This window comes from Larus michahellis, chromosome 9, assembly GCF_964199755.1.
Source record: "Larus michahellis chromosome 9, bLarMic1.1, whole genome shotgun sequence".
NCBI lineage: Eukaryota > Metazoa > Chordata > Aves > Charadriiformes > Laridae > Larus > Larus michahellis.
Genome location: NC_133904.1, coordinates 46,779,082 through 46,805,420, shown reverse-complemented (window position 1 = coordinate 46,805,420; position 26,339 = coordinate 46,779,082). Strand labels below are relative to the sequence as shown.

The following is a 26,339-nucleotide window of genomic DNA, read 5'->3' as shown; positions in this document are numbered from 1 at the left end:
TTGTAGCTCCGTTGGCCACCTCAGGACACCTCCTCCTGGCCCTTGGCTACAGCCTGCCCCTGGCAGCACGAGCGCTGCAGTAGCTCAGGGGTTAAACATACCGTGTTTGAGTGCTGCAGCTGCAGAGCAGATGTCTGGTGGGAACAAGGGGATGGAAAGGGCACCGATAGGAACAGAAACAAAGGGCCAGGAAGGTGAAGACCCTGATCCATCCTCCTTGCCTCCCCCATCTGCATTTTTGCAGCTGCTCTGACCCTAGAGGAACAACAGAGAGGGCAGGAACCCATCCCGTCCTGCGCCCCCGGGAGGGCAGCAGCGGGAGGAGGGAACCCAGCAGGAACCTCTGTTTCCACGTCTGAAGAAGGCAAAGGTAAAGCAAGCTCAGGCGAGACAGAGCTCAAGGGCTCCAGGTCCAGCCCACCCCATGCACCACCCTGAGAAGGTCCGTCAGCGCCGGCACGGCTGATGGCTCGCCTCGGGTGAACTTAGTTTTCTCTTTGGCACCAGCTACTTTAATCCCTTCCTGGGTTTCAGGCTGGTATTTACTCTGCTGAGCTGCCTGTACCTCTACAAACGCACATCTGTGTGCACGGGACAGGGAGAAGCTTCCCAGTGAAAATCATAGAATCATAGAATGAGTTGGGTCGGAAGGGATCTTTAAAGGCCATCTAGTGCAACCCCCCTGCAGGGAGCAGGGACATCTTCAACTAGACCAGGTTGCTCAGAGCCTCATCCAGCCTGGCCTTGAACGTCTCCAGGGATGGGAAAGAAGGTGCTCGTGTGGCTGAAGCACCCAGCAGGAGCAAGTGATGCTGGTCAGAGTGACCACCCTGCAGCAGCAGGCCACTACTCTTTACCAAGGGAAGAACACCAAGGTGCTCCAGCACAACCCCAAATAGACGAAGAAAAAAAAAAAAGACATGGAATGAAAAGGCAGAGCTTTGCAGGCCCACCTGCGTTCCCCCTGCCACACGTTCGTGCTCCAACAGCCCCGCGCCTGCCGCCCGTGAGCAACCACTCACAGGGAGAAGGGCAGCCCGCCCCGTCCAAACGCAATTTCTGCGTTCGCAAAGAGCCTGGCACTGTTTGCACAGCCGTCCCAAAGACTGAAGGTTGTATCAGATATTGTGGTTTCTTCTCAAAAGGTACCTAAGCACCTAACGTTTTCTGCAGCAGCCTGTGCACTACGCCAAGAAGAGCACGGAATTGTGCCTCCTCCTATTTAACGTTCCCAATGAGCCAGCCATTAATTTATTGACTACATGCTGTCATACATACCTGCATTTCTACTGTTCAGGTGGCTGTGGTGGCTGGGTGCTCTCGTTTCTGCTACTGGAAACCCAGAAGAGAAGCAAGACGAAAACAGCTACAAAATTAATCTGTCTTGCCCATCCTGTAATCCCACACCCTTTCTAAAATTGCGCTCTTGTTTTCCTGTTGATCATCCCACAGGTCTCACACGCACTTTGTTTGAACTAACAGACGCCGTCCCTCCAAGGGCAGCCAGCGGTGCTGGAGAACTTTGGTAGCACCGGGCATGGCATCCATCGGCAGCTGCAGGTACTGGCCGTGACCAACGAGGAGGGATCACACCATACATTTCTTTACATGGACAACAACAAGAGTCCACTTTTCCACCACTTGGAAGAGCACTGGTGCCAGCACCCACCAAACGATGCACCCGTAGCCCAGTCCCACCTCCAGCAGGCTCCGAGGCTCACGTCCCGAGGGAGCTGCATCCCGCTGATGCTTTCGCCACGGCACTTACACCGCATGCAGTGCCAGACCCAACACAAGCCACCACCGAAGCCCAAGGACGGTCAAGGCAACGGAGGACAACGATATTTTTGCTAAAAAGCCAGAAGCAGGACCAGCCCTCGCCTTTGCAGAGAGCTCTCAGCTCCATAACGCAACGCCCGCAGCTGATGCACGTTCCCATCCCCAGCCAATGCAACCTGCTGCAGTTTCTCTCCCGTACCACCTGCTCAGGAGCCACCCTCAGCCCCTGCTTTTAAGTCCAGGCATTAAAAAATAATTACTTGCTTAACACATGAGGGAATATCCCCCTAATTTTACGCATTTATTTAGAATAAACACCAGCGTGCGTTACCAGAGGAACCCCATCGAGCAGCACTCCCTCGTGGTCTTTCCGCAGCGTTTTCCATGTCGTGGAGAATTATAAACCCATCCAGATCCTAGATGAGGAATGCAACAGCCTCCTGCGGCCTTTGGTAGGAATCCTGCGAGCCCCTGGGGACGGTGACCCCAGAGCCAGCGCTGTCACACCCGCTCCGGTGGCTGCCCGAGCCGACGGCCAGGCACTGCTACAGCCCCGGGACAGAAACGCATCCTCGCAGGAAGAAATGGGCACTAAATTCTCATCAGAGGCACAAAGGGTTGTTTTAGGGCTCTTTTCTTCCCTTTTTAAACGCTGCAATGCAAAACTAAGCCAGAAGCGAGTATTTCTCCAGCTCTGCACAATAATCCGCCTCCTTTTTCTGCCTTCAGCAGATCCTGAAGTGTGACTCCAAAGCCATCTCCACTCCCACCTGCAGTGTGGCCTTGACCGGCGTTTGCTGTGGTCCGACTCCGTCCATTAACTGGTCCCTGCATCGGCTGCTGGAGCTGGTCCGTGGGGAGCGGCGAGTGCCAAGGCGCTCTGCACTTCTGCACCGGCGCTCGCACGCGCTAATGGGGAAACTGGTGAAAAATCCCATGCCACGTCTGAGAGATCTCTGCAAAACTCAGGTTTTTCACACCAGGAAGCCCTGCGTGCGCAGACGACCACAACACCACCCCCTCAGCCTGCAAACGGCACGCTTGAGGTTCGCTTGCAGGATGGCCCTCCTGGTCTGCACGGTAGCTTCCACCCCCCGCCCCGGCACCGACAGAGACATCTCTCTGCAGTCCTTCCGGAGAAAAATACACATCAAGGCGTAAAACCTAAAAAAAAAAACCCCAAAACCTAAGTTTCAAAAAGCAGGCAAGCAACGTTTCTCATGCCAACGCAGGGCCACGTATGCTGGGGCAGGACTTTCACCCTTGCCCATGGGATCTCTCCCATCTGGAGCGTTATGGGCTCCCTCCGTAAGATGCCACAGCCCCTTTCGCCGTGCCCAGTGCCCACCAGCATGGCCCACAGCATGGCTGGGGAACTCCCTCCCCACCCCACAGCTCACCCTTCGCAGCCCCAAAGCCCTCTCCATCCCACCCACCCCTTCCCTTCCCTCCTTTTCTCTCGCTTAAAACTGCCTGGAAGTAAATCAGCGTCGGCAGGAGATGCCACATCCCGCGGCACGGCACGGCTGCCGGGTGGGAGGTTGGGGGGGTCAGGCCGATGGAAAGGCATTTTGGCTCGGGCTTAGGAAACAACCAAAGTTTTAGGAGGAGCTGGCACGCTGCGCCGGCCAGCGCTCTTTCACCAGCTTGGCCGACTCTGTGAGAAATAAGCCCAAATATTAAAAAGGCTGCAGATTCATTATGCCGACCGCGTCTTAAGCAGGGAGTGGAGGGGTTGAGAGAAAAGCCCCACACAATGTGACTGGAACCAGCCTGTACTTTGTCACATCCATGTCGCCTCTCCCCTCCTATCGCTCACAGCCGCACCCTCAGCACAGGTGCCTTATTTCAGCTGGGGTTCGGGGCTCTCAACGCACCAAACTGCAGCCTCTCTCCGAGCAGGTGTGCTCCCATCAGGGCAGAAGTTACAGACCATTCCCAGGAAAAGAAAAAAAAAAAAGGGAAAAAAAGAAGAAAAAAAAAGGGAAAAAAAGAAGAAAAAGAAAGAGAAAAAAAGAAAAAAAGAAAGGAAAAAAAGGAAAAAAGGAAAAAAAAAAGGAAAAAAGGAAAAAAAAAGGAAAAAAGGAAAAAAGGAAAAAAGGAAAAAAGGAAAAAAGGAAAAAAAAGGGAAAAAGGGAAAAAGGGAAAAAAGGAAAAAAAGGAAAAAAAGGAAAAAAAGGAAAAAAAGGAAAAAAAGGAAAAAAGGAAAAAAGGAAAAAAGGAAAAAAGGAAAAAAAGGAAAAAAAGGAAAAAAAGGAAAAAAAGGAAAAAAAGGAAAAAAAGGAAAAAAGGAAAAAAAGGAAAAAAGGAAAAAAGGAAAAAAGGAAAAAAGGAAAAAAGGAAAAAAAGGGAAAAAAGGGAAAAAAGGGAAAAAAGGGAAAAAAGGGAAAAAGAAAAAAGAAAAAAGAAAAAAGGTAAAGGAAAATCTTGTCTATTTTTCAAGAAAAGGAAAAAAAAAAAGGTAAAGGTAAATCTCATCTGTTTTTCAAGAAAAGGAAAAAAAACCCAACACAACTTCACAACAAAAGACATTACACCTCCTAACCCTTCCCTCACCCTGCAGCATAACAGCCAAAGCAAACTGAGCCGCTGCGAAGGAAACACAGTTTGCAAGAAATCTCTGACAAGAAAAAAGGTCATTTTACAGACTTTCCCATCGCCCCCCCGAAAGCCTGTTTGCTGGCTGAAACCTTCTACAGGATGAAAAACACAAAGCTGGGACACGAGCAGACTCGCCATGGCAGAAGCTGTTAATCCTGGCTTTGTTCATTGGAAAACGTGGATTAAATGCCGGAAAAAATATCAGCATGACCACTGGCCTCCTTGATCCCCCACCTCAGCCACCCCAGCACCATCCCCTGGGCGCGAGAGCACTCCCAGCCAAAGACCTTCCTGCGGGCAGTCAGCTGGAGATCGCCGATTTTTCCATGCTGTACCGAGCTAATACAAACCTGCCCTCATTGACCCAGCCGTCTAATTTCTCGTTAGCAGCGAACGGGACATCCCCGGCCGCGTGAAGGGCTGAGCTGTTCAAACAGCGGGGGTGGGAGCAGGTGGGGAGCGTGCCAGAGAGCCGGAGCGAGAGCGCACATGCTCGCCGGCATGAGAAGCCACCGAAATGCTTCCAGCTCCCCGCGAGCCCTTGCCCGAGCGGTGGGACGGGCTTGCTAACCCCACAACAGCCGGTCCGGTGGCCAGGAGCATCACCGTCCCCCGCAGCAAGCGGACACGAGGGGTCCCGAAGCAGGGACACCATGAGGATGCCCATTCCATCAACCAGCTAGGTTGCAGCTTTCAATTGCAACCAGAAAAATTAGGTGTTTTCCATCACATTGAGATGCTCAAGTGTGAAACTTCCCGCAGGGTTGCATTTTGGTGGCCCCAGGCTCTGGAAGCAGGATCAACCATGAGTGCATGGCACTGCCCTGCAGTAAGCCAGGAGGGAGGAGAGCGATGGAGACCACCAAGACCCCTTTCCCTTCCCAACAGACGTTGACTGGTCAAACTACTGACTGTAAACCTCAGCCAAGGGCTTCTCTTGGTCGGCTGTTTGCAAACGGCGGGAGCTGCCAGCCGCTCGCAGCCGGGAATGCAGCTCTTCCCATGTGTGGGAGATGGCAGGGTTGGGAAAACTGAAAGCGAAGACTGATCCATCATAAATTTCCCATTTCAAGATACCAAAGAGGACTAAACAGCTTTGGAAAAAGATGATTCAGGGACAAGAAGAGGAGCACCTGCTAGCCAAGATATGTAGACTTAATTGTCTAATTTTCTACAAATTCATGGTCTGCCCTCAACCCATCGGCGCTTCACCTTGCCCTGGGCGTGCTTCTTCCCTCCAGGCAGGACTCCCCTAACCTCCGTCTCTGGAGACATTCCAAACCCCCCTGGACACGTTCCTGTGCCACCTGCTCTGGGTGACCCTACTCTGGCAGGGGGTTGGACTGGATGATCTCCAGAGGTCCCTTCCAACCCCTGCCATTCTCTGATTCTTAACCTTTCCAGGCAAACCAAAGCCGAGGGAAACAGCATGGTCCAAGTGAGAAGCTCTGGCTGACATGGGATTAGTCTCCTTAATGAAATGCACATTCTCTGCAACTGCACTTCCCCGCACCGGTGCTTTTGGCATAAATAGTTTACAGAATGAGCTGTGAGATCCCCTCGGCTGAGCAGGACTTGGAGGGGGAGATCCTCGGTCCGAGGCGCAGAAGGGGACAGTTGAGAGGGGCAGGCTGGTAAAGACATCTGTGAGCAAACCTTGGAAAGGAGCGGGATGAAAACACCCGCCCACGGCGATCGCCTCGCAGATGGGGAGGCGTCTCCGCGGCCATCCAAGTCACCAGCGACCATGTGTAAAATTTCCACCAACGCGGGAGGAGTCAAAAGCCGCTTCCAAATGTGATCTCACGTCCCAGCCATGCAGGGAAGTACCGGGCCTCGGAGACAGCCCTGCTGCTGCCCTTCAGCGGGCTGTAACGGAGGGTGCCTTGGCTGCTGCCCGGTCCAGCTCACAACACCCACCCCACTAAAGCTGCTTGGTGATCCCACAAAGCTATTTTGATGTAGCAGGTTAACGAAATCCCTGAACCGACAGGTCTTGATCCTCTTGGGACTGAAAGCAAGCGCTCCCCTTGCAAAGAGAGTATTGCTAAAAACAAGCCAGCAGTGGACTTAAGCCACCAGATAAGAAATAATAATTACATTTTAGCAGGGAAAAGGCCTTTCTTTGCACACATGACAGCAAAGACACCAAACCCAGCTGATGCTGCAGGTGAGTGCAGGAGATGTGGGATGGTGGTGGCCAAGGTTGGCTCTCCACAGGGACACGCACCACCCACACTCAGGCCGGCACTGGGACCAGTGTCCAGCTGGTGCAAGGTGTGCGAGGAAGCACGGGCGGGCACCACGCACACGTCCTATCCCCTACAACACCCTCCCCCTCAACAAGGGGATTTTAGTCCCGTTCTCTTCAGGAAAAGCCTCTTCCACCACTACCCCTGGCCGGACCTTCCTGTCATTAACGCTGCCGTGGCGCCACAGAAGGAAACCAGACCGTCATTTCCAGCTGCAGCAAAAGAACAGCAGCTGCCTCCCGGGTCTCCAGTCAGCCAACATCTGTAGGTGGGAGAGAAGGGAGGAGAGAGACTCTGCTGGCTCCAAAGAGATGGGAGAGGCAGCCAGGCGTCCCCTCGTCCGGAGCAAACTGAAATGCTGGCCCAGGAGAGGGGGCTGTGAGGGTCTCCGATCCTACAGCTCCTGAGGCACAGAGAAGGTCCCAGTGCCACGGTCCTCTTCAACCATGGGAGAAAGGGGGAGCTGGCAAAACCCATCCAAGGGACTCCCTGTGTGTCCTGGGGAGCTGCTGCCCGGAGAAGCGAGGGAAGGGGGCCCCAGTGCCGGCAGAATACCTGGCTCGGGGACCTGTGGGTTGGCTTGTTAGCTCACGCTTCTCCTTCTCCATTTGGTCTTCTCCTGGTCTCTCTGAGGTCCGACTGTAGGGTGACCGAAGGAGGGACGATGTGTTTACCAGACACATCCCGATGCAGCTGGTAACAAGCTGTAGTGATTCAAGTCAAACTCTGCGCTAGGTCAAACCATGGGCTTCAACACCACGTTATTCCTTTTTCACCTTGTTTCTGATTCCCGGTGGGAAACACAACAGGTCTCTCATCCCCAAGGGATACAGCACTGCAAAACATCCCACCCACCCTTCAGCTTGCTTCCTTACAGCCTGGCAGGTTAAGACAGAAAAGGCCAGCACTAGAGGCAGGACGCCGACCCGAGGACCATTGTGGTGGCTTCTGCCTTCTCCAAAGTTCTCCTCCAAACCCAGGACCCTCCAGACCGGGCTGCAGCGGCGATGAAAGCACAGCTAATGAGCCCATAATCATCACAAAAACATGGAGGTTGGAGTGAAACCTTAGGACAAAGGTGGAACCAGGTAACACAGACCTGGGGTTTATGGAGTTCAGCTGAGCCAAAGAGAAGTCCACGACCCTTCCACTCTCTTTTCCCCTCCCTCTCTCCCCACTGAAAGGAGACGGTGTTGGGGCTGGAGTCCAAGCTCAAGGCTGCCTTTTCTTTACGAAGCTAACAGGAGAGAGCAGGCCAATGGGCTTTTTGAGGAGTTTTAAAGGATGTCACAGTTTTGCAAAGAGACAAAGGAGCATTTTAAAAAAAAAATAATAGAGAAGTCTCCTTGCCAGGAATGTGGAGAATGTCAGGGAATATAACAAAACAGGATGCAAAAGCTGGCCTCAAGCAATGTTGTAGACTCATCTGCTGGCCTGACAGTCAAGATGCTGAATCCCGACGGAAGACGAACCACGGGAATGGCAGACTCGGCTTACCTGGCTTGGTCCCATCTGCCTGTCTCCCACCAGAGAAGCCAGTCAGCCCTGCACCCCTTTCCACAGACATGCCTATCCACAACCCAGACACGGTTCAAAACATGGCCCTTTATGTATAACAGGCCCTTTATGTCCATGGCAGGGGGTTGGAACTAGATGATCTTTAAGGCCTTTAATGATAAGATCTTTAAGATCTTTAATGATTCTATAATATGGCATTTTCTGAGGAGCTGAAGCAAGCAAAGCCTCGTAGGGGACATGAGCAAGGAGCAACGTTACGACAGAGGGAGGATCTGACCACGCATGGAGGGAACTGGACTGTTCTGTAGCCAAATGATAGTCCTGAACCATAAAAATCACAGAATCATAGAATCACCTAGGTTGGAAGGGACCTTTCAGATCATCGAGTCCAACCATCAGCCTAACTCTGATAAAAACCATCACTAAACCATATCTCTAAGCACCACGTCTACCCGTCTTTGAAACACCTCCAGGGACGGTGCCTCAACCGCTTCCCTGGGCAGCCTGTTCCAATGCTTGATAACCCTTGCAGTGTAAAAATTTTTCCTAATATCCAGTCTAAACCTCACCTGGCACAACTTGAGGTTGTTTCCTCTTATAGCAAACGCTTCTCAGAAATGGTTAAAACGACTCTCTTCTTCAGTTTTGTTAATCAACCAGGTACTTCCCGGCCTCCCAAGGGATGTACAGGCGCGTGAGCTCACACCCCCTTGCACAGCTATTCCGGCTCGAGGGAAGTTATGACGCCGAAGGCATCGGAGTCAGTGCCGTGGCTGCAGACAGCAAGGTCAGAAGCAGAGGAAGACCTCCCCAGGGTCAGGGCAAGGAGAAGCCCAAGGGTTAGAAGGCAGCAGGAAGCCCTAATTCAACACCCCAACCGTTTGCAGTAGCAGCATTAGAAAACAGAGGCCAGTTACTGGCAAAGCAGCGCCTTTTGGCAGGAACGGGCATGTTTTTTTCCAGCTTCCCTTCCATGTGAAAGCCACTGTGTAAGTCAAAGATTTGTCGCAGCAAGACCTACTCGGGGTTTTCTTGCCGGCTGAGTATCGCCCCGACAGCACAATGGTCTCGCTTGTGCTCGCAGCCGGACACAGCGAGGGGCAATCTGCAGATCATGGGAGACAAATTCCCCTCCTGATGACGAGCTTACACACAGGGTTGACAAAGGCTCCGGCCCGCATCTCAGGCTTTCTAGGGTTTTTACGAGGAAAAACTTTGCCCTAAAGACAGTCATAACTGGAATATCCACCTGCGATCACACACGGTGGAAACTCTCCCACAAAACCTCTGCCGCGGTGGCCACGCGCGGCGGGGAAGTCCCGCTCTCCCCATCGCTGAGGGGCAGGAGGAGCAAAGCAAAGGCTGCCATCGTGCTCGCTCGGGTCTCCTTGGCTTGCGGGAAAGCGGCCATGAAGATCCCTCTGCAGGGCTCCAAGCCCGTACGACTGCGTGTTGCAGGGTGAGGGACATCAGCATCACCGTCCCCCCTCCCCACAGGGGAGACCCCCGAGGGGCTGCCCACCCTCGGAGCCCCCCAGGGACATGTCAGTCCCGTACACGGGTGCTTTGCACAGCAGTATTTCACACGTGTAAACTTCCCCATCTTTGTGTCTTTCAGAACAACGCTTTAAAACGTTTACATCTTCTCAAGCAAGCGTTACTTCTCAGTCTCACTAGCGTGCGGCAATTCTCCGGTTGACGTTTCTAAGGAAACCTTTGCCTCAGAAAGCTTCTACCTTAGGGCTGCAGGCTAACGTCATTTGTGGTAAATCAATCAGCTCACATCCTTCTAAAACTCATCTGTGTCTATTTTTATGAGTTGCTAATTTTTGACCCACATGCGCATGTTTTCTGAAGGGACTCAAAGCCCTTAATTAACGCTTGGCTTTCATAAGTGGTTAGAAAATCAAGTGCTGAGCTGCTCTGAAACGGCAGGCTGCGAAAGTCTCTATTCCCATCCCTTTGCAAAGGCTTGGCCTGGCATGCCAGCAGTCCCGGTCAAACTTGGCATCTTCCGGGGGCAAGCAGAACTAGCCATTGCGGCCACTCACTACCTGGCCCCATCCAAGACAACTTCTATCTTGCTTTTGTCCAAAAAAACACCACGAGTTGCAGTGCACGGATGCACGGACGCGCGACTGCCCGCTTGACGCTCGGCTGAGCGAGCTACATCCGCGTGCAGAGGGACGGGCACGCTCCGACGCCCTGCCTGGCGCGCAGGCTTGCACGTGCCCGTGGAGAGACCGACCCGTGACCGCTGCACCCAAGGACTGGCTGCTCTCGCCCGCCGGCTGCTCACGGAGCGTTTCGTTCCCACCTGCAGAACCACGGGGGGTCACGAGGTGCCTCCTGGCTACAATCACCAAGCTGGACCACAGGAGCTGAACTTCGCTCTCCCCGGCTTCCCAGAGCGTTCCCAGAGAGAGGTGAGGGATACGGCATCTCCTCCCACTTCCACTGGAAAATGTCCCTGTGTCCATCCCCACACTGAGACCTGCGGGTGGCACTGGAGAGGGATGCACAGGACCACTCACACAGGTGGACGGAGCTTCTTCTCCAGTCCCCACCTGCAGTCCTGGAAGCAGCACACGCCATTCCTCCTCGCCGTGCCTGCCAAGGAGCAGGGGGCTGGAGCCGAGCAGAACCCCTTTCTGTCCTTTCGTTTTCCTCCACACAGCCTACAACTTTTCCCCTCTCCCTTTTTTTTTTAGCCCCAAGGAAGCTCTAACGCATACCAAATACTGCTTCAGGCTGTCCACCCGAACAGCCCTGCTGAAAGGTGGGGTTGCTCCAGGTCTCAGTGCAGCCACCGGCCCACCCCGCCAGAGGATGCCATCCCAAAGCAAAGAGGGTAGGACCACCGCGTGGTCTCCTGCCCTCTGACACAACCTTGACGGCTCATTTACTCCACCAGCACCATCAGACAGGTCGAGCTGAAATTACCTGCGCTCATTTTCCCTTATTTGCTCTCCTTCTTTCCAAGCCCTGCCTGCCGTTACTGTTTTCCCCTCTGGACAAGGAGCCGTTACTGGATAAATTACACGTGCCCACTGGGCCAGAGAGATAACAAGGCAGTAACCGCTGCAGGCAGGACATCCCCCACCGGCTGCCAGCGTCTCTGCACCGCAGCAGGTCCATGGCACCGACCCACCACCCGTGGTTCCTCCTGCCCACGGCCCTGCCCACCACCAGCCCCAGGCAACGCTGGAGGTGGGCGAAGGGGAGCAGCTCATGTTAGAAAACGGGGAAATCACTGTCAAAGCCGCTAGTGCATCATTCGATACCCCGATTGGGCTTAGGAGCCTGGCCAAGAAACAAGAGTGCCTCAATAATCCGCCAAACACAGACTTACGCAACGTCAAGTTGTATTTATCCGTGCTATCTCCGTGCTGCCGGGAGCCGTTTACAAGCCCAGCTCCTGTTCAAGGAGCGGCACGTACCAGCAGACAGCGGGTAACGTTCCCACGTGAAGCCGTTGGGCAGGCAACCGGCTCTGCCAGCGCAGCCAGAGAGAAGCCCAAGGGCACCCGACAGCTCTGTGTTCACTTGCGATAAGGAGATTGGGATCACAGAGGCTTCGGGTCCCATTGAGGCAGGACCTCATCCCGACCCACACCTGGGCACTCGGGGAAGGCTCGCCCCGCCAAGATAGATGTTCTTAATTCACCACGTTTTCCTACTCCCTACGGCAAAAGTGATAAAATGTCAGTGAACCTTAACAAATATTAACCATTGAGACTTCTGACCTCATTGTTCTCTGCCTTCTCTGTGGCCAAAAAGAGACGGGAGACACAGGGTCCTTTCACAGGACCCTGCCTGGGGGACCTTGGTCCACCCAACTCAAAACAAGAGGTGCCAGCCCAAAGCACAGGTCTGATGGAAGAGGGAGAAGGGGCAGAGGGTAGGGGCTGCCACTGCAGGGCGAAGGGCTCACGCAGGGTTCGCGTCGCAGAGGAGGAGGCAGGAAGGAAAAACGTCAAACCACAGAGCTCTGCCAAGCGCTTGGCGCTGCTTCCGGCAGCAGTTTTGCAGAACTTAATTAATGAGAAAACATCTGCGGCTTCACATCCCGTAAAGAACATTCACAAAGAAACACGCTCCATTCATGCAAAAAAAAAAAAAAAAAAAAAAAAATTATAAAAAAAATAATAATAAATCACTGCTGCTTGAGCAGGTGGGAAAGCTTTGTGGAGAACAAGAGCAGGAGAGGCTGGCACTGCCTGCACGGGCTGCAGCGGCAGCAGGATGGCTGTGCCCGAGCCCCGGGGACGGCGTGACCCCCTCCACAGCTTCCTGCGCTGGAGGAAGAGGTCTGGGGCACACCCAGCTCCTCTCAGAACAGGCTCTACCGACAGAGAAAGGCAAGCCACCGAAAATTCGCCTTCAGCCAAGTCCCAGCCTGCCTCTGCCTCCCTGCTGCCCAAAACCCTTCAGCAACTCGTGCTTGCAGGCTACCTGCTGCTCTCTTGCGAGTCCAAGGTCACGGCTAACAGCATCCGTGTGCCCAGGGAATGGAGCGTGAAGCACAAAAGCTTCGGTTTACCAGCACGCTCCGACTCTCCTCTTTCTTCACCACTTCTTCAAACCCATGCTACATGTCCTGCCACCACCACGGGGACCCCTCCCAGTGTCTGGGGACCCGTCAGGGAGGACAGGATGGGGAATGACGTGGGCACCTCACCCATCTCTTTGAACCTGCATGCCAGAGCAGGAGCGTGCTTTCCACCGGACACGAACACATCCTCACCCAAGCCCTTCAGCTGCAGGGGGATGCCCAGTAACTACCCAGCTTCATCTCAGTGTCACTTATGGCGGTGAGGCACCCATAGGAGAGCAGCAGAAGAGCAGAGGACCATGCAGACCAGGATTCACCCCCACCTGTGACCAAGAGCAGATTGCCAGGGAGGAGCACCAGACCAGGATCTGCAGCTCTTCCTCTCCAAAAGCCCTCCCGGGGCTCTGCAGTGTGGTCCGAGGAGACACCACAGCCACCCAGCACGGCCACCACCGTGCCAACCCCACAACCAGGGACTCTACAACGGGAAGGATGAAAAGGCACGCACCTCTCCTGGCAGGTGTCCTCGCCCTGAGGACCACGTCTCACATCTGCTCCGAAAAGCAGAACTAAAAGCGTACTTTAGAGAATTAATAAACCCAATGGTGCAGGTTTGTTTCCACGATGCAGATCTCGGAGGACAGCAAACGTCGCGGCCGTGCCAGCCGGGGGAGGCAAGGCTGCCACACGGCCCCACCACCCACGTCTGTGCTGCAAAGCGGAATTTCCAGCTTTTCACCATCAAAACACAGATTCCACCCACCACCCGTCTTAGCAGGCAGTAACGAGAAGTAAGACCAGCCTCCTGTGTCGCCAATAAACACATCTGACATATTTGGAGCAGCTATTCAAGAAGCAGATCACTGTTTTCCTATTTAACCACCCTATGAGAAAATTAATTCATACTTTTTTTTTTTTTTTTTTGCTTTCTGGACCAAACATTTAAAATCGGAGAGAACAGTCAGCTGGCATTTGGTGTGAGTGCTTGCACGGCTACAAAACAGACTGAGAACCATCGGCCGGGTATTTAGCCAGGGAAACTTAACAGATGCAAAACCCAAGGAAGAAGGAGGCCAGGGCACAAACACGGCCAAAGCCAAACCCAAACCCTTCTGACTGTGACACAGGGAAGGTTTTGGCATTACTCATGCTGCCCCAGATGAAGCGGTTCTGCTGGATGACCGGGACACGCTGAGCGAACACGGTGCAGGACGCACTCTGAAGGCTTTTCTTCCTCCCGCTCCGTCACGGCGAGGAACTCTGATGGCAGGCTGGATGGCTTTCCAGCAAACACAGCCTCAGGTCTCCGATTCCCAGTGATAACACAACATCTTCAAACAAAAGCGATTCTTTCCAATGTCTTCCACGTCACATTTGGCAGAACGCCGGTGTCTGCCGACACGGGCCCTGGGCGGGCTCTCCATCCAACACACTGCAGCCCCCACCAGGGCACTGTCCCTTGGCAGCACCCCCTGGCAGGTACCCAAGGACGTGTCTCCAAACCCTCTTTCTCTGCCGTTCCTACAAAGGACTTAAAAATTATGCAGCTTTTTTTTTGTGCTGGGAATAATCCTCATCACACCGACCAGCACCACCTTATTTCATCTAACGTCTCTTTCCTGGTTCCTTCCTTTTTTACAATCCGGATGTCAACCATCAGACCAGCCGCTGTCTTTGTACGTGGCCCAGAACAAGAAGATCCCAGTTTGCAACTGGAATTTGAAAAAGCGGTGCTGATACCAGTGCCGTATTTTCTATCTGTTCTCTGTGCTGTGTCTTGGCTCCATTTCAACAGCGGGCATCTGGTCACGAGCCCCACGGGCTGAATCCCACTCAAACATACGGGGTCCCACAAGCAAGTATCAGCAAGGTGGGTATTTGGAGCGTTTTGGCTTGGGGTGTGTTCGAGCAGAAGCGGCACCAACTGGCCCCTCGAGATACGAGTCTTGTTGGAAGAGTGGACACATACTGGAAAATCTGAGCATCCCTTGCTGGAGCAGTGGCCAACCGGGCCAGCACCCTATGCAAAGAGGTAGCCTCCAGTGAACCTCCCAAATGTTTTTGGAGGATATCCACAGAATACCAGTATTCCCAGTTCAACCTTTTCACTTCGTCTCATGGCCAGCAGCATTCCGTGGCTGGGACCACTGCTCCTCAGGTTGCCAGAACCGAGCGACGCTACCAGTGGCCCCGTCTCTGCCGGGGGCCAGGAGCCAACGTGAAACAATGAAAACCATTTACAGAGCAGGAAGCTGCATCTGCTGGATGAAACGCTATCTTCAAACAAGACGTGTTTGGATAACTCCAGTTTCATAACTCGCCTCTTCCGATGTTAGGAAATCACAGCAATAAAAAGAAAACAAAATGGGGGAGAAGAAACTTGGCAGGGGGAACAATGGGAGAATTGCTTGAACCTCGGTGCTGCCTGCGAGGCGAGCCCAGCCTTCTGCCTCTCACCCGGGGGCAGCGGGGCTCCGGCTGCCAGCTCCGAGGACCTTGCACAAGAATAAAGGTCTGATCAAACATCAGTGGGGAAAAAAAGAGTTAACTCTGCGCTACAGACATCAAGAACACAGTAAATTTTGACGATCTTGTATAGCACTGTGCTTGATAGATTTATTTTTCCTGGTTTGAACAGAAATCAAAGCCATCTTGGGGGAGGGAACAGAATTAGATAGAGGTGATCAACCACAAGCCTCAGAATCTGGGGTCCAGCGGCATTTAGTTTCATCATCTTAAAGGTAATGGAAGGGCTGGTCTTAAAGGGTGCAATGGGTTGACAGGTCAACTTTCCTTGGCATTGACCACTTCTTGGGCAAAGACAGGCAGCTGTTATCTGGTGTTAGCAGGGTGCTGAATTATGGTGATGAAGATACACCTGCCTGCTCCTTAAATTCCTAATGCTAACCTGAAAACAGCCTCGAGAGGAAGGACTTAACGGTGCCTTAGCAGGCCGCTGCTTAGCAGGGAGAGGCAAGGAGAGGGAAGGCAAACACAACAGCTCCTTCGCTCCACGGCAGCAGCTCTCTGACCCGGCACAATGTGAATTCCCACCAGAGCTACTGCCCGAGCGGCGAGGCTGACTCCAATCCCGACCCCAAATCACGCTCCCCCGGCTATGGGCAGGTTCCCTTCTCCGGAGCACGCAGCGATGGGTTTGGCAGAGGAAGGAATAAACAGCCCTCACTCTCCATCGCCCGGCGAGCGGAGGCGAGCAGCCAGCCCCTGCTGGGTACATCACCCTGTGGTTCAGCCACACCACAGTGGCCAGGATGGCACGGCACGGCGCGGCACGGCACGGCGCGGCACGGCACCCATGAGGACAGCCCGCAGCAGATCACCCCCCTGCACGGTCACTCCATTTTGCAGAGGAACACCGTGCACCCACCCTGGCCACTGGCCCACGGCTCCCAAACACGCCAAGGGGGCAACCCAGGCACAGGAACAAGGCAGGGAGGGATTGCAAAGGGCTTGGTAACGGGATTTTGCTCCTGTTTTTAAACACAGAGGCTTTAATGTAAATCAGGGCTACCGACAGCTTCACACCCTCCTGTTTGCTCTGACCCGTCTGTGCAAAAGGGTGTTTCGGGTCCCTGACACCCCGGGGTCCCCGACCCACTCTGACGGCCGCCGGTCCCGCGGCCATGGCTCCTGCAGCTGCTCCCTCGAACAATTTAGGACAAGGAGCCAAAAGCTGAGGTCACTCTGCTGGGGCCGCCGGACCCCTCCCCAGCACCCACCTCCTCTCCCCACCCTCCCCAGTCCAAATATAAACTTGCTTACAGGAAATGCCTTAAAGAAAAGGCACCTCCCTGAGTCCCGAAGAATGCCCAGAAAATAAACTGTCTCTGGACATGAAGGAAATGGCTTTTTTTTTTTTTTTTTTTAAAAATCCGCACTGCAAAGGAGCTTTAACCCTTTCAGTCCCTGCTGCAAACTCAGCCACCCACATGCCTCAGACCCTCAGGGAGTCTCGAGGTGATGTGAGAGGAGCCTCCTGCCAGAGGTCCCTGTGTCCTTGCACCATCACCGGCTCTTGAGCAAAAATGGTCCAAAATCCATAATCCAAACTCAAACTCTCTTTGTGATAAGGAAAGCCCTGAACCCTCAAAACAGGCTCACAGCCTGGGACCCGCTCTTAATTTTGGGTAAACGGCTCCACTCCCCAAGCCGCCGGGCAGAGGAGGAACTCGCATGGTTGTTCGTGTTACTTGAGGTCCTGCATCGCCCCGTGCAGCTGGGGAGGCTGGGGATGGGGGCTGCACCCACGCCTCCCCCTCCCCACCCCGACCCCTTCTCCAAGAGCCCTCCGGTGGGGTGCGTTAGTCCCACCTCGTCCCACCTACGATGCTCCTTAAGGAGGTGTGCTGTGCCGTCCCGCAGCCAGAAATGCGTTTCCTGAGCTTCCCGCAGCGGGCAGGGATGGAGTCCCCACGTGGAAACAAACCGCCGTTAGAAAGCGGCAATGACAAAGGTAAAGTGGCGTGACCCGGGCCAGCCCGCAACCCCCCCCCAGCAACGCCAGCCCCCAAACCCAGCAGCCGGACTGGGAGCAAAGCGACATATGGAGGCTTAAGAAGGACAAACGCTGGTTTCATACCGACATCCCTAACACCAAACACGAGAAAGAAAAACGAGAAGAAATCCAGGAAATCCAAGACACGGAGAGGCAGCTGTCTCGAAACAGTCGGTCAAGGAGGCTCCAAAGCAAGCAGCCCAGCACGGGGAGGGGAGAGCTCACCCCCCCCCCGGTCCCTCCTGGGGACCCCAGGCAGCCGATGGAGCATCTGGCATCCCAGGAGAGCCCTCCGACCCACGCGGTGGCACGGGCACTGCTGTGGGCACAGGCACTGCCAGGGCTGCTGGAGAGGAACGGTAATGGGGCAGGACCAATAAATAAAACTTGGTGGCAGGATTCAGTAATGTCCCCCTGCGTTCACAGGTCACAAACTATCTACAGAGAAGGCAATTCTGTTCTCTCTCTTCTACAGAGGAGAAAGCTGAGGCGAAGTCTCTCCTGAAGCGGAGACAGGAGCAAAGCCAAGAGCACAAGAGCTCAGCTCCCTGCAGTCGCAAAAAATCACTTCCCTTGTCACCGGACCGCAACGCCTCCCGAAACGTGCCCCTTCAAAAATGTATACTCAGGGCTTTAAGTCTCAGATGCACAAAGCAGTTTGATACAATTCAGCTGCTGCTGCAAAATGCCTAAAATACTTGTTGCTTTTTATTTTTTTGGTGGGTTTTTTTTTTGTTTTTTGTTTCGTTTTTTTTTCTTTTAAGAGCAGCAGCACTGGAAAAGTCGTGCTGCAGAGGTGTGTGCGGGCCCTGGGCGTGGGAAAGGAAAGCAGCGGGGTCAGCCTCCCGTTTGGCTGGAAAGCAAGAGCCTGTCCGCAGCAAAAGCCAAGGGTTGAGCAGGAGATCACGCCTGCCTCCCGAGAAGAGAGACAATTTCTGCTCTGTCCGTGTTTTTTTGCCTTGTGTATCGAGGTATCCGGCATCAGCAGCCCTGATCCCTGCAGGAGAGCCTGGCAGTTGTCCTGGAGTGACAGGACACCAAACAAGTGTCTCCAACAAGTGCTTTGGAGAGCTCTGTAGTCAAAGGACACTTCTGCAAACAGCCAAGCAAGGTCCAAGTGAGCAGTCTTGTTCCTCTGGCTCTGCTGAGACAGGCTCTGCAAGGAAATCCCGTGACCAAGTAAGCATTTTGGTATTTAAAGCCTCTGGAGATGCCCACATGGAAGGCGTTAAGGAAGAGCAAATCATGCAGCAGACCCAGCAGATGTCCCGTCCAGCTGACGGTGGCACTTTTGAGGGTGGCCATCCCCAGCAGCTGAAGTCCGCAGCGATGTGAAGCGCACAGAGGGATGTGCTGGGGGCACAGCCCCGGCCGGACAAGCCAGAGGAGCCCCGAGGGCTCCCACCACTGCTGCACTGCGCCTGGCACACGTTTTACCGGGACAATAAAAGCACCTCTAAACCTGTCACCGCTGCCAGCAGCACCACGGCAGCCGGGGTTTCACCCCGCTCAGCCTTCAGCGATGGGGAGGAGCGGTGTTGGCCGACAGCCCCGACTGCTGCCCGCGGGGATTTGGGATGCTGCCCCTTCCCTACCCGCTTGGCCCCACGTCCCCGGCGTCCCAGCACCCGCGCTGGCAGAGCACACCCTGCACCAAGTGCACAGCAGCACTTGTAAATCATTTATTTGGACTTGAGCTTCATTTCTGCAGCCCTCTGGTCACGGTACCAGTCCTGTTACAGGATGGGCACTGCTCATCCGTCCTCCTGATGGGATGGGGCCCCAGGAAGACAAACAGCAGGCGCACTGGTACCTTCCTCTGCGATTCCCAGACAGCCGCTGCTGAGCTGGGCTGTAGGCGGAGAACATTTATGCGCCACAGACACTTATAAGGCCATATGACTGTCCGGCAAGAAACGCTCCCTACTCCAAATCAGCAACAAAAGACTAGGATCTGAAACATTTGTAATGGAAGACGCAAAGATCTGGAGATGGGCGCGAGGATGCTGAATGAAACAAGACGGAGGAGAGAAAACGCTGCTAAGGACACATGGGCTTTGCCACGGCCCATCAAGCACACGTTTAGTCTCCCATGAGCCGGAGAAGGCTCTCTGGGATGGAGGGGAATGGGAGGGGACCTGAGCAGGGCAATGGGACACCCCGGCACACAGCAGGTACTGATGATCTGTCTTCTCATATACACAATCTCAGGCATGCTTAGGTCCTTCAAACCTTTTTTGTTTTGTTTTGTTTAAAAGCCCATTATTTTTAACTGGGGGAGAACTACTGCTTCCTAAATTCTTGATACTCCTGAGACACCACCATAGCTCCCAGGGCTTCACCCCAGGAGAAATCACACAAAGTCCATGTTCAGCCCAGCCATTAAGGCCGGTGCGTGCCCATGCCTGGGATGCTCCCACCGGTGGCTCGCACTAGGGACAGCCTCCCCGTGAGGTTTGCTCAGGAAGGGGAACAGTGGCCGTGGGGCAATGCTCTGCCTGGGAAAGCGGAGCCAAAACGCCGGCCCTGACTGCCCAGCCGTCCCGCTCTTGCCCAATGACACTGATGAAGCGAGGTCAAGTGCGTTCTGAGTCACCGCTGAGCATCCCTGTCCCACAGCCTCGTGACACCTCTCCCTGCCACAGCCCATGGCCACTTCCAGTTTCGCTGGGCACAGCAGAGGGAATGGACCCCCGGCCGCCCCACGCCAGCCCCTCCCCGAGCCAACCTTCACCTGCAGCCCCGGGAACCGCTCCACCTCCCCCCGCCGCAGCCTGACCTGCTGCCCCCAAGCCCAGCCTTTAGCCCACCGCTTGCAGCAAAGCCTCCTTCTCTCCAGCCCTTTTTTTTTTTTTAAGTCCTTTTTTTTCTTTAAAGGCTCTTTCTTGTCGTCTCTGCCTGCGTGTCATCCCCCAGCCCCAGGCTGAGCTGCCAGCCACCCCTGTGTCCCCGATGGCATGGCAAGGGGACAGAAGGGGGGCAAGTCCCCTGGTCCCTGAGCTTCACCCCTGCGCAGTCCGCAGTCGCAGGGGAGGCTCGCCGCTCAGGGACGGATGCCTCCACACCTGCAGATTCACTGCCCCGGCTCCACAAACGCCCGGTTCCCGGCTGGCAGCCTGCTGTGGGGCTGCCGGTTTGACCTCGTCGTCTCCCCCCGCCCGCCCCCAAAACACACGGCAGCAGCAGCACCCGGCGAGGGGGTGCAGCGGAAGCGTGTTTTTTGCCATTCCTAGAAGGAACGGGGGGAGAGCGTGACTCCTCTTGCGCCGTGCCAGACAAAAGGGCATTCAGAAACTGAACTTGTGCCCTTGACAGCAGTGAAAATATTCTTGTAAAACTCCTGGCGGGAGGGGGTGTGTGGTGGAAAAGAGAATAGAAAACCCCATCGTGCACCTTCACAAAGGTCGGAAGCTCCCTGTCCTGCTGCCACCCAGCACACGCTCCCGCGAGCGCAGCCGCCTTCCTTAAATAGTGGCATTAATCATTAGTGCCCCAACGAGCTTTGCACGCAGGGGCATCAAAGCCGGCTCCCACAGGGCGCAGGGAGCCCGTGACCGCCCCGGGAAGCGCAGGCTCTCTGCAGACCCTGTTGCCTGCACATGTTGCAGTCAGATGCTTTTTCGCTCCCAGATAAAGGGCAGGAAATCCCCCGGCACACCCGGGCTCCGGAGCGCTGGGCCCCTTGGGTTCAGCGGCGTGCCATCCCGGGAGGAGCCGACGAGTTCCTGCTCCCAATTAAGTAACGGGAGGCCCAAGCCTCGGCTGCAGGGTCCATGGAAATCCAGATGCCGGCACCGCGCTGCCCTCCTGGGCGTCATCCTGACCACCCCATCAGCCTGGGCATTCCCGTCACATCAGACAGACAGTGGGGCAAGGAAATGGCAGACGTTATATCCACCCCAATGACCGCCCCAAGGTCCCGCTGCCTTCCCTGCACCGAGCGCAGCAATGGCAGTCGTGGCAGCAGGCGTTTTCCTGCTGGCTTAGCTCCCAAACCCCTCACGACTGCCAGACCCGGCTGGAAGAGACTCTGCTAGGGACCAGCTGGCATCTCACATAGACGAGGTGTGACACCAGACTGCAGGCTAACCCTCCTGGCCAATAGATTTTGGTAGCCCAGAGCTCCCCCTGAGCAGCGGCAGCAATCCGTGCCACAGACCAGGACATCTCGGTGGGACCTGCGAGATGGACACTGGGGAAGCCACAGACGGGGATGGCTCGTTGGGCCACGGGACAGCGCAAGGGATTCAAGCTGGCAACGTGTCCTCATGCAGTGGGATACGAAGCAGCTGAGCCCCCCCACGACCCCAAGCTGCTGCGCTTGTGAATGCCCGCTCCCAGTGCCAGCCGTTAACGTTTACTCCGCCTGTAACTGGCACTGGGTGACAAGTGCCCTTTTCTGATAAGGGATCCTTCCAGTAGCTCGACAAACAGCTCTGCCGCCGGGCGAGCGTGCCCACGTGGCACAGCGACCCTGTCGATTATTAACCGAGCGGCAGAGGGAAGAGCAGCGGGTTGGCAAGACACCCGCCCGCGGGCATCACAGCCAAGCAACCAGGGACGGGGGCTGGATGCCCCGAGACCCCTGGGACCCGCATCCCGGGGTTGGCATCCACTGTTACCCCCAGGGGAGGACCGGGCAGAGGAGGGACGAGCACGGAGCAGGGCAGCGCAAGGCCAGCACCGGTCTGCACCTCCGACGGTCCCTGGTGCAGAACCGTGCAAACAAACTGCCAAATTCACCAGAAAGCAAACTGAGACAACGGAAACCAGCAAGCCATCGCTTCCTGCGCCTAAAAATTAATTTGTAGGAAATGAAATGCAGGAAAAGATCTTGTCTCTTTAAATTTCTGTGCCCAGCCCCGGCAGCCTGGAAAAGTTAATATAATTATCCGGAGGTGACTTTCAGAAAGGCTCGCACAAGAAGGGTTATTGTGGCTCAATCATTAACCGGGCGGGAGACCCCCGGCCTTGCTGGAATGTGGCCACGCGTTGCTGCCGCCGCTGCCGGACCTCTCCGGAGCGTGCGGGAGCTCGGCACAAAGGGCGACCAACGGCTCCTCCGCACCAGCCCTGGCCACCGACCCCCAGGAGGCTCTGGATGCTTTCCAGCACGGCCTTCCTTCCAGCGCTAAATCCAACTGAACACCTCCCTCGGGCTTCCCTGTGCAGCTGGAAGAGCACACGGATGAAGGAAAGTTGAGAAACAAGAAGACCCGAATTCCAGGCAGACGTCCCCACTGCCACACGTGCCTCAGCTCCCACCTCAGCTCGCCCCCGGCAGTGCCGACAGCACGGTTCGGGGTGTTGATGCTCCGGGTGGCTCCGCTCGCTGCCGCAGGACCGGCATGGGCACGGTGTGGGATGGGAGGCCTGGCATGAGCAACGGCATCCCAGCCTTTGCAGCCCGCATGCTGCCCCTGAAAGCCTTTCACACCCACAAAAACCAGCTCAGTTTTCATCCCCGGGCTCTGGCAACACGTTTCACCAAATCCAGTGGGCAGAGGGATGGAGCAACGTCTCCGTTATCAGGCTGGCGGAGATGGAAGAAGGTACCCATGATACGTGATGCGGCGCTGGGCCGGGGAGATGAGCCCTGGAGCAGGGCAGGGGTCCCGCAGGACCCTCCCCAGCTCCCCATCCCACCGGGAGGCCCTTCCTGCCTCCACAGCCCCGCTGCCGATACTCGGAATGTTAAACTCCCACATATATCTGAATGCAAGAGCCCTTCCGAAAAGCATGCAAAGTGCAAATTCAAATCTGCAAACCCTTGTCTCGGGCTCTCAAAAGAATGACCCAGTGTAAGGAAGGAGACTCGGTTCTCCTCTCTACCGGGGGATGATTTACCCTGTTCTCCAGCAGAGTGAAGCCGGGGCAGCTGCTGCTGCCACCAGGCTCCGCTGGGACACGGAGGGGACAGGCAACCTGCCCTCAGCAGCACCCGCAGCGCCCGCAGGGCTCCGGGCTGGGCTCCGTCCGTCCGCGCTGGTCAGCTTGTTCCTTGGCTGCAAAGTCACGCAGCAACCTCTGCTACGCCCTCAGGGAAAGGGCAACCTTTCTTTCCCCTGCTGGCCTCCAATTGACGTTGAGAACCTGCAAATCTTTTTGAAATTAGTACAAAAACCAAGGGGAAGTACTGAAGTGCCCTGAGGCGCAACCATATTTTGTCCTCTTACGAAACTGAATTGCTGGCAGCCTGTCCCACATATAGGCTCAGGTTTGGACATCTGGGGCAATGCAGGCAAGGAATGCTTAGCAGAAGGACGACTGGATTTATTCAGTCGGGCATTTATTAGAAAAGTATTTCTCAGAGGAAGCGCAAGTACGCGAGGTGAATGTGAGCACCTCCTCAGAAGCCAGGCTTGATACCTGCTCTGCACTGGGACGTGATGTTTTGTCACACAGGGAAATTACTGATGAGCTTTTGGCGTGAGGGTGGGAGCTGATTTTTTTCCCCTATGAGAATGGAGTGAGGCTGACAGGGTTTGAGCTGCCCGGCTCACTGCGAGGAGAGCAGCGAGGGGCTGCTGCGCCTGCTCCAGCAGCGCTGCTACCTCTCTTAACCGTGTTCCAGTTAAAATGTAAACAGAGAAAAAAAAAAAAAAAGCACATTCATTGATAAGAATTCAAATATGCACAAGGAAAAGAATACAGACTTCTGCCAATAACGTCACGATACGTGCTCTGACATCCTGGGACTGTACCAGGGTCTTTAAAAGAGGCAGCTCCTCTGCCCTCTGCACCAAGGAGCCGTTCCAAATACAAACCACAAAATCAAACACACAAAGAGCTGGTGTTTAAGTTAGCTGCCATCAAACAGCCCCTGAAAAAACAGCCGCTCACCTTGGCAGCACGCTCTGACAGATTACTGCTACTTCACGACGTGACAAACCACGCACGCACTGCAAACCCCATCTGTTTCTACCAAAGACAAAGGTCTCCAAAAGAGACCATGAGCTGGAAACACGTGCCCGTGGTGCCAAAAGCCAGAACGCCGAGTCCAGCCTCCCCCTGCTATAACACAAGGGCCGGATCCGAAGCCTTGTGACATCAACACGTTTTTTCCATGAACTCACTGGCTCTCTGGATCAGATGGCAAATCTGTGCTTTTCCAGCCACTGATTTAATCATCAGTAATCCCAGCTAGAGGAGGACTGAAAGGAGCCCTGAGAAAATCTAGGCAGTCCAAAACCTGCGGCCAGACCATTCGCATCCCCCTGGGAGTTTAGCGATGGCTCTGCCGGCAGCGAACAGGTCGGACGCAGAAAGGAGCCAGGCAGCCTCACCCGCCGAACCGGGCAACTCCAATGGAAGGAGCCGGTGGCCTTTCGCCCCACGCGCTGCCGTGACTCAGCCCGGGAATGACGGGGATCCAGTAACAGCTTGAGTATGTCAGGAAACCTGTACCAGCTCCAAGCTTCTCCTCCTCCTCCTCCTCCTCCTCCCCGGCTACAGCAGCAGCCGCCTCGTCCCGGCACCGTGTCTATCAGCACACACAGATAACCGGTGCCGAACAAGAGATAACCCACCTGACAGCATTTTCCTGCCACTGGAAGCAGCTCTATCCGTCAGCGTGGCCTGAGCAGCATCCTCCGGAGCCGCGCTTCACGCTATCTTCCGAAATCTGCCCTCTCTTCTCCCCTCATCCCTCCCCCCTCGACACACACACACACACACACACACACACACACTCTACCCCGCACAACCGCAGGTTTCTGATTTACCTTCAGGCTCTGCTGCGCCTCCGTCCGAACCGGGGGGGAACGGCCAGGTCCCGCCGAGCGGAGGAGGAAGAGGAGGAAGAGGAGGAGGAGGAGGAGGAGGAGGAAGATGGGGGTGTGGGGGGGGGGTGGTATGGAGGACCCCTGAGCCCCAGCGCCGCCGCGGGCAGCGGGCGGGCTCGGGCCGGTGCCAGCCGCGGCTCCGGCCGTTGTCGGTGTGATCGCGGCGGCAGGTGCGGGGTTGCGGCGGGGGCCCCGCCCGCCCCGCCCCGCTCCGCTCCGCTCCGCCCGCCGCCCCCGGGGCCCGCCCGCCGCCCGCCCCTCTCCCGCCCCGCCGCCCCCGGCTCCCCCCGAGCGCCCCCGGCTGTCGCAGGGACCGGCGCCCCGCCAGGGACAGCCCGGCTCAGCAGCACCCGGCGGCGCCCCGGAGCCAAGGGGGACCGAAGCGCTGGTCCCCAGGGCTGTTGTCGCCGCAGGGACAAGCCAAACCGCGGAGCCACGTCGGCTGCAGCCAAGGGAAGGGGTTGTCACCACGCGTGTGGAACCCAGCACCGTCCCAGACCCCGTCTATGGCCCCCAGTGCACCTCCACGCCGCACCCGGCCCCCCCTCCGTCCAGCCATCTCCCCCCCTCCGCTTCCAGACCGGCAGCACCAACTGTCCCAGCCCCGGCTTCGCTGTGAACGCGCCGGATCATGAGCTCGGGGGCTCCAGGACGGGGACACCAAGCAGCTGCAACGTCCCCCACTGGGCTCAGCATGCATGAGGGTCTCTCGGGCTGTTTTCCCACCAAAGACAAGCCCCAGGATAGTTTTTGGACAGATGCCTGGCCATCTCCATGCCCATCAAACCAAGCAAGTGGCAAAAGCAGGGGTGCCAGCCTCAGCAGGACACCGAGAGGAGCAGAGAGGCTGCTCCTATGGGACTTGTTTCCCCAAAATCCCCCTCACGCTACAGGGGATTTTCTTGTTTGGTAGTTACTCCTCCGACAGCACAGGGTGAGGAAGACCCTCTCCATGTCCTGTCTCACAACCTGGATCCCAGACCCGTGTCGTGTCAGATGGAACCAGCCAGAGGCTGTTTACAAGAAGGTGAAGAAGAAAGTGGGAGACAGGGTCTGGGATAGAGGGGCTAAGAGGAAAAAACAGTGTTTAAAGTGGACTCAAAGGAGGAAATTTTTGGTGAGAAAAGGGAGGCAAAAAGGCTGGAGGTCAGGAAGCACCAGCCTGAGCATGGAAGGAGAAGCAGGGAGGAGGCAGAGTGTGAGACAAAATACGGGACACTGGGCAACGGGCTTGACGGCGACCACACAGGGCACAGATGCAACACAAGACAGGCAACAATTTGGCGTGGGATGACCAGAAAAGCAGGAGGGAGACCAGGTACATTGCAGGGAGG

General features: G+C 55.6%; 1 protein-coding gene across 7 annotated transcripts in view; it reads right to left on the bottom strand.

Annotated features, from left to right (window-relative positions):
- The window catches only part of STARD8 (StAR related lipid transfer domain containing 8), an 87,619-nt gene that overhangs the window by 25,796 nt on the left and 35,484 nt on the right, over positions 1–26,339 (bottom strand). Inside the window, exon 1 of one of the 7 annotated variants that reach the window (XM_074600261.1) lies at positions 24,946–25,180. The exons of 5 other annotated variants lie outside the window; for them this stretch is intronic. Coding sequence is in view for 1 of the 2 variants with exons in the window: in XM_074600258.1 (XP_074456359.1) it covers positions 2,111–2,165 (55 nt within the window). In the remaining variant the exon portion in view is untranslated. Of the gene's footprint in view, positions 1–2,110; positions 3,109–24,945; positions 25,181–26,339 lie in introns of those variants that run through there. One more of the 7 variants, XM_074600258.1, reaches the window with a different exon arrangement.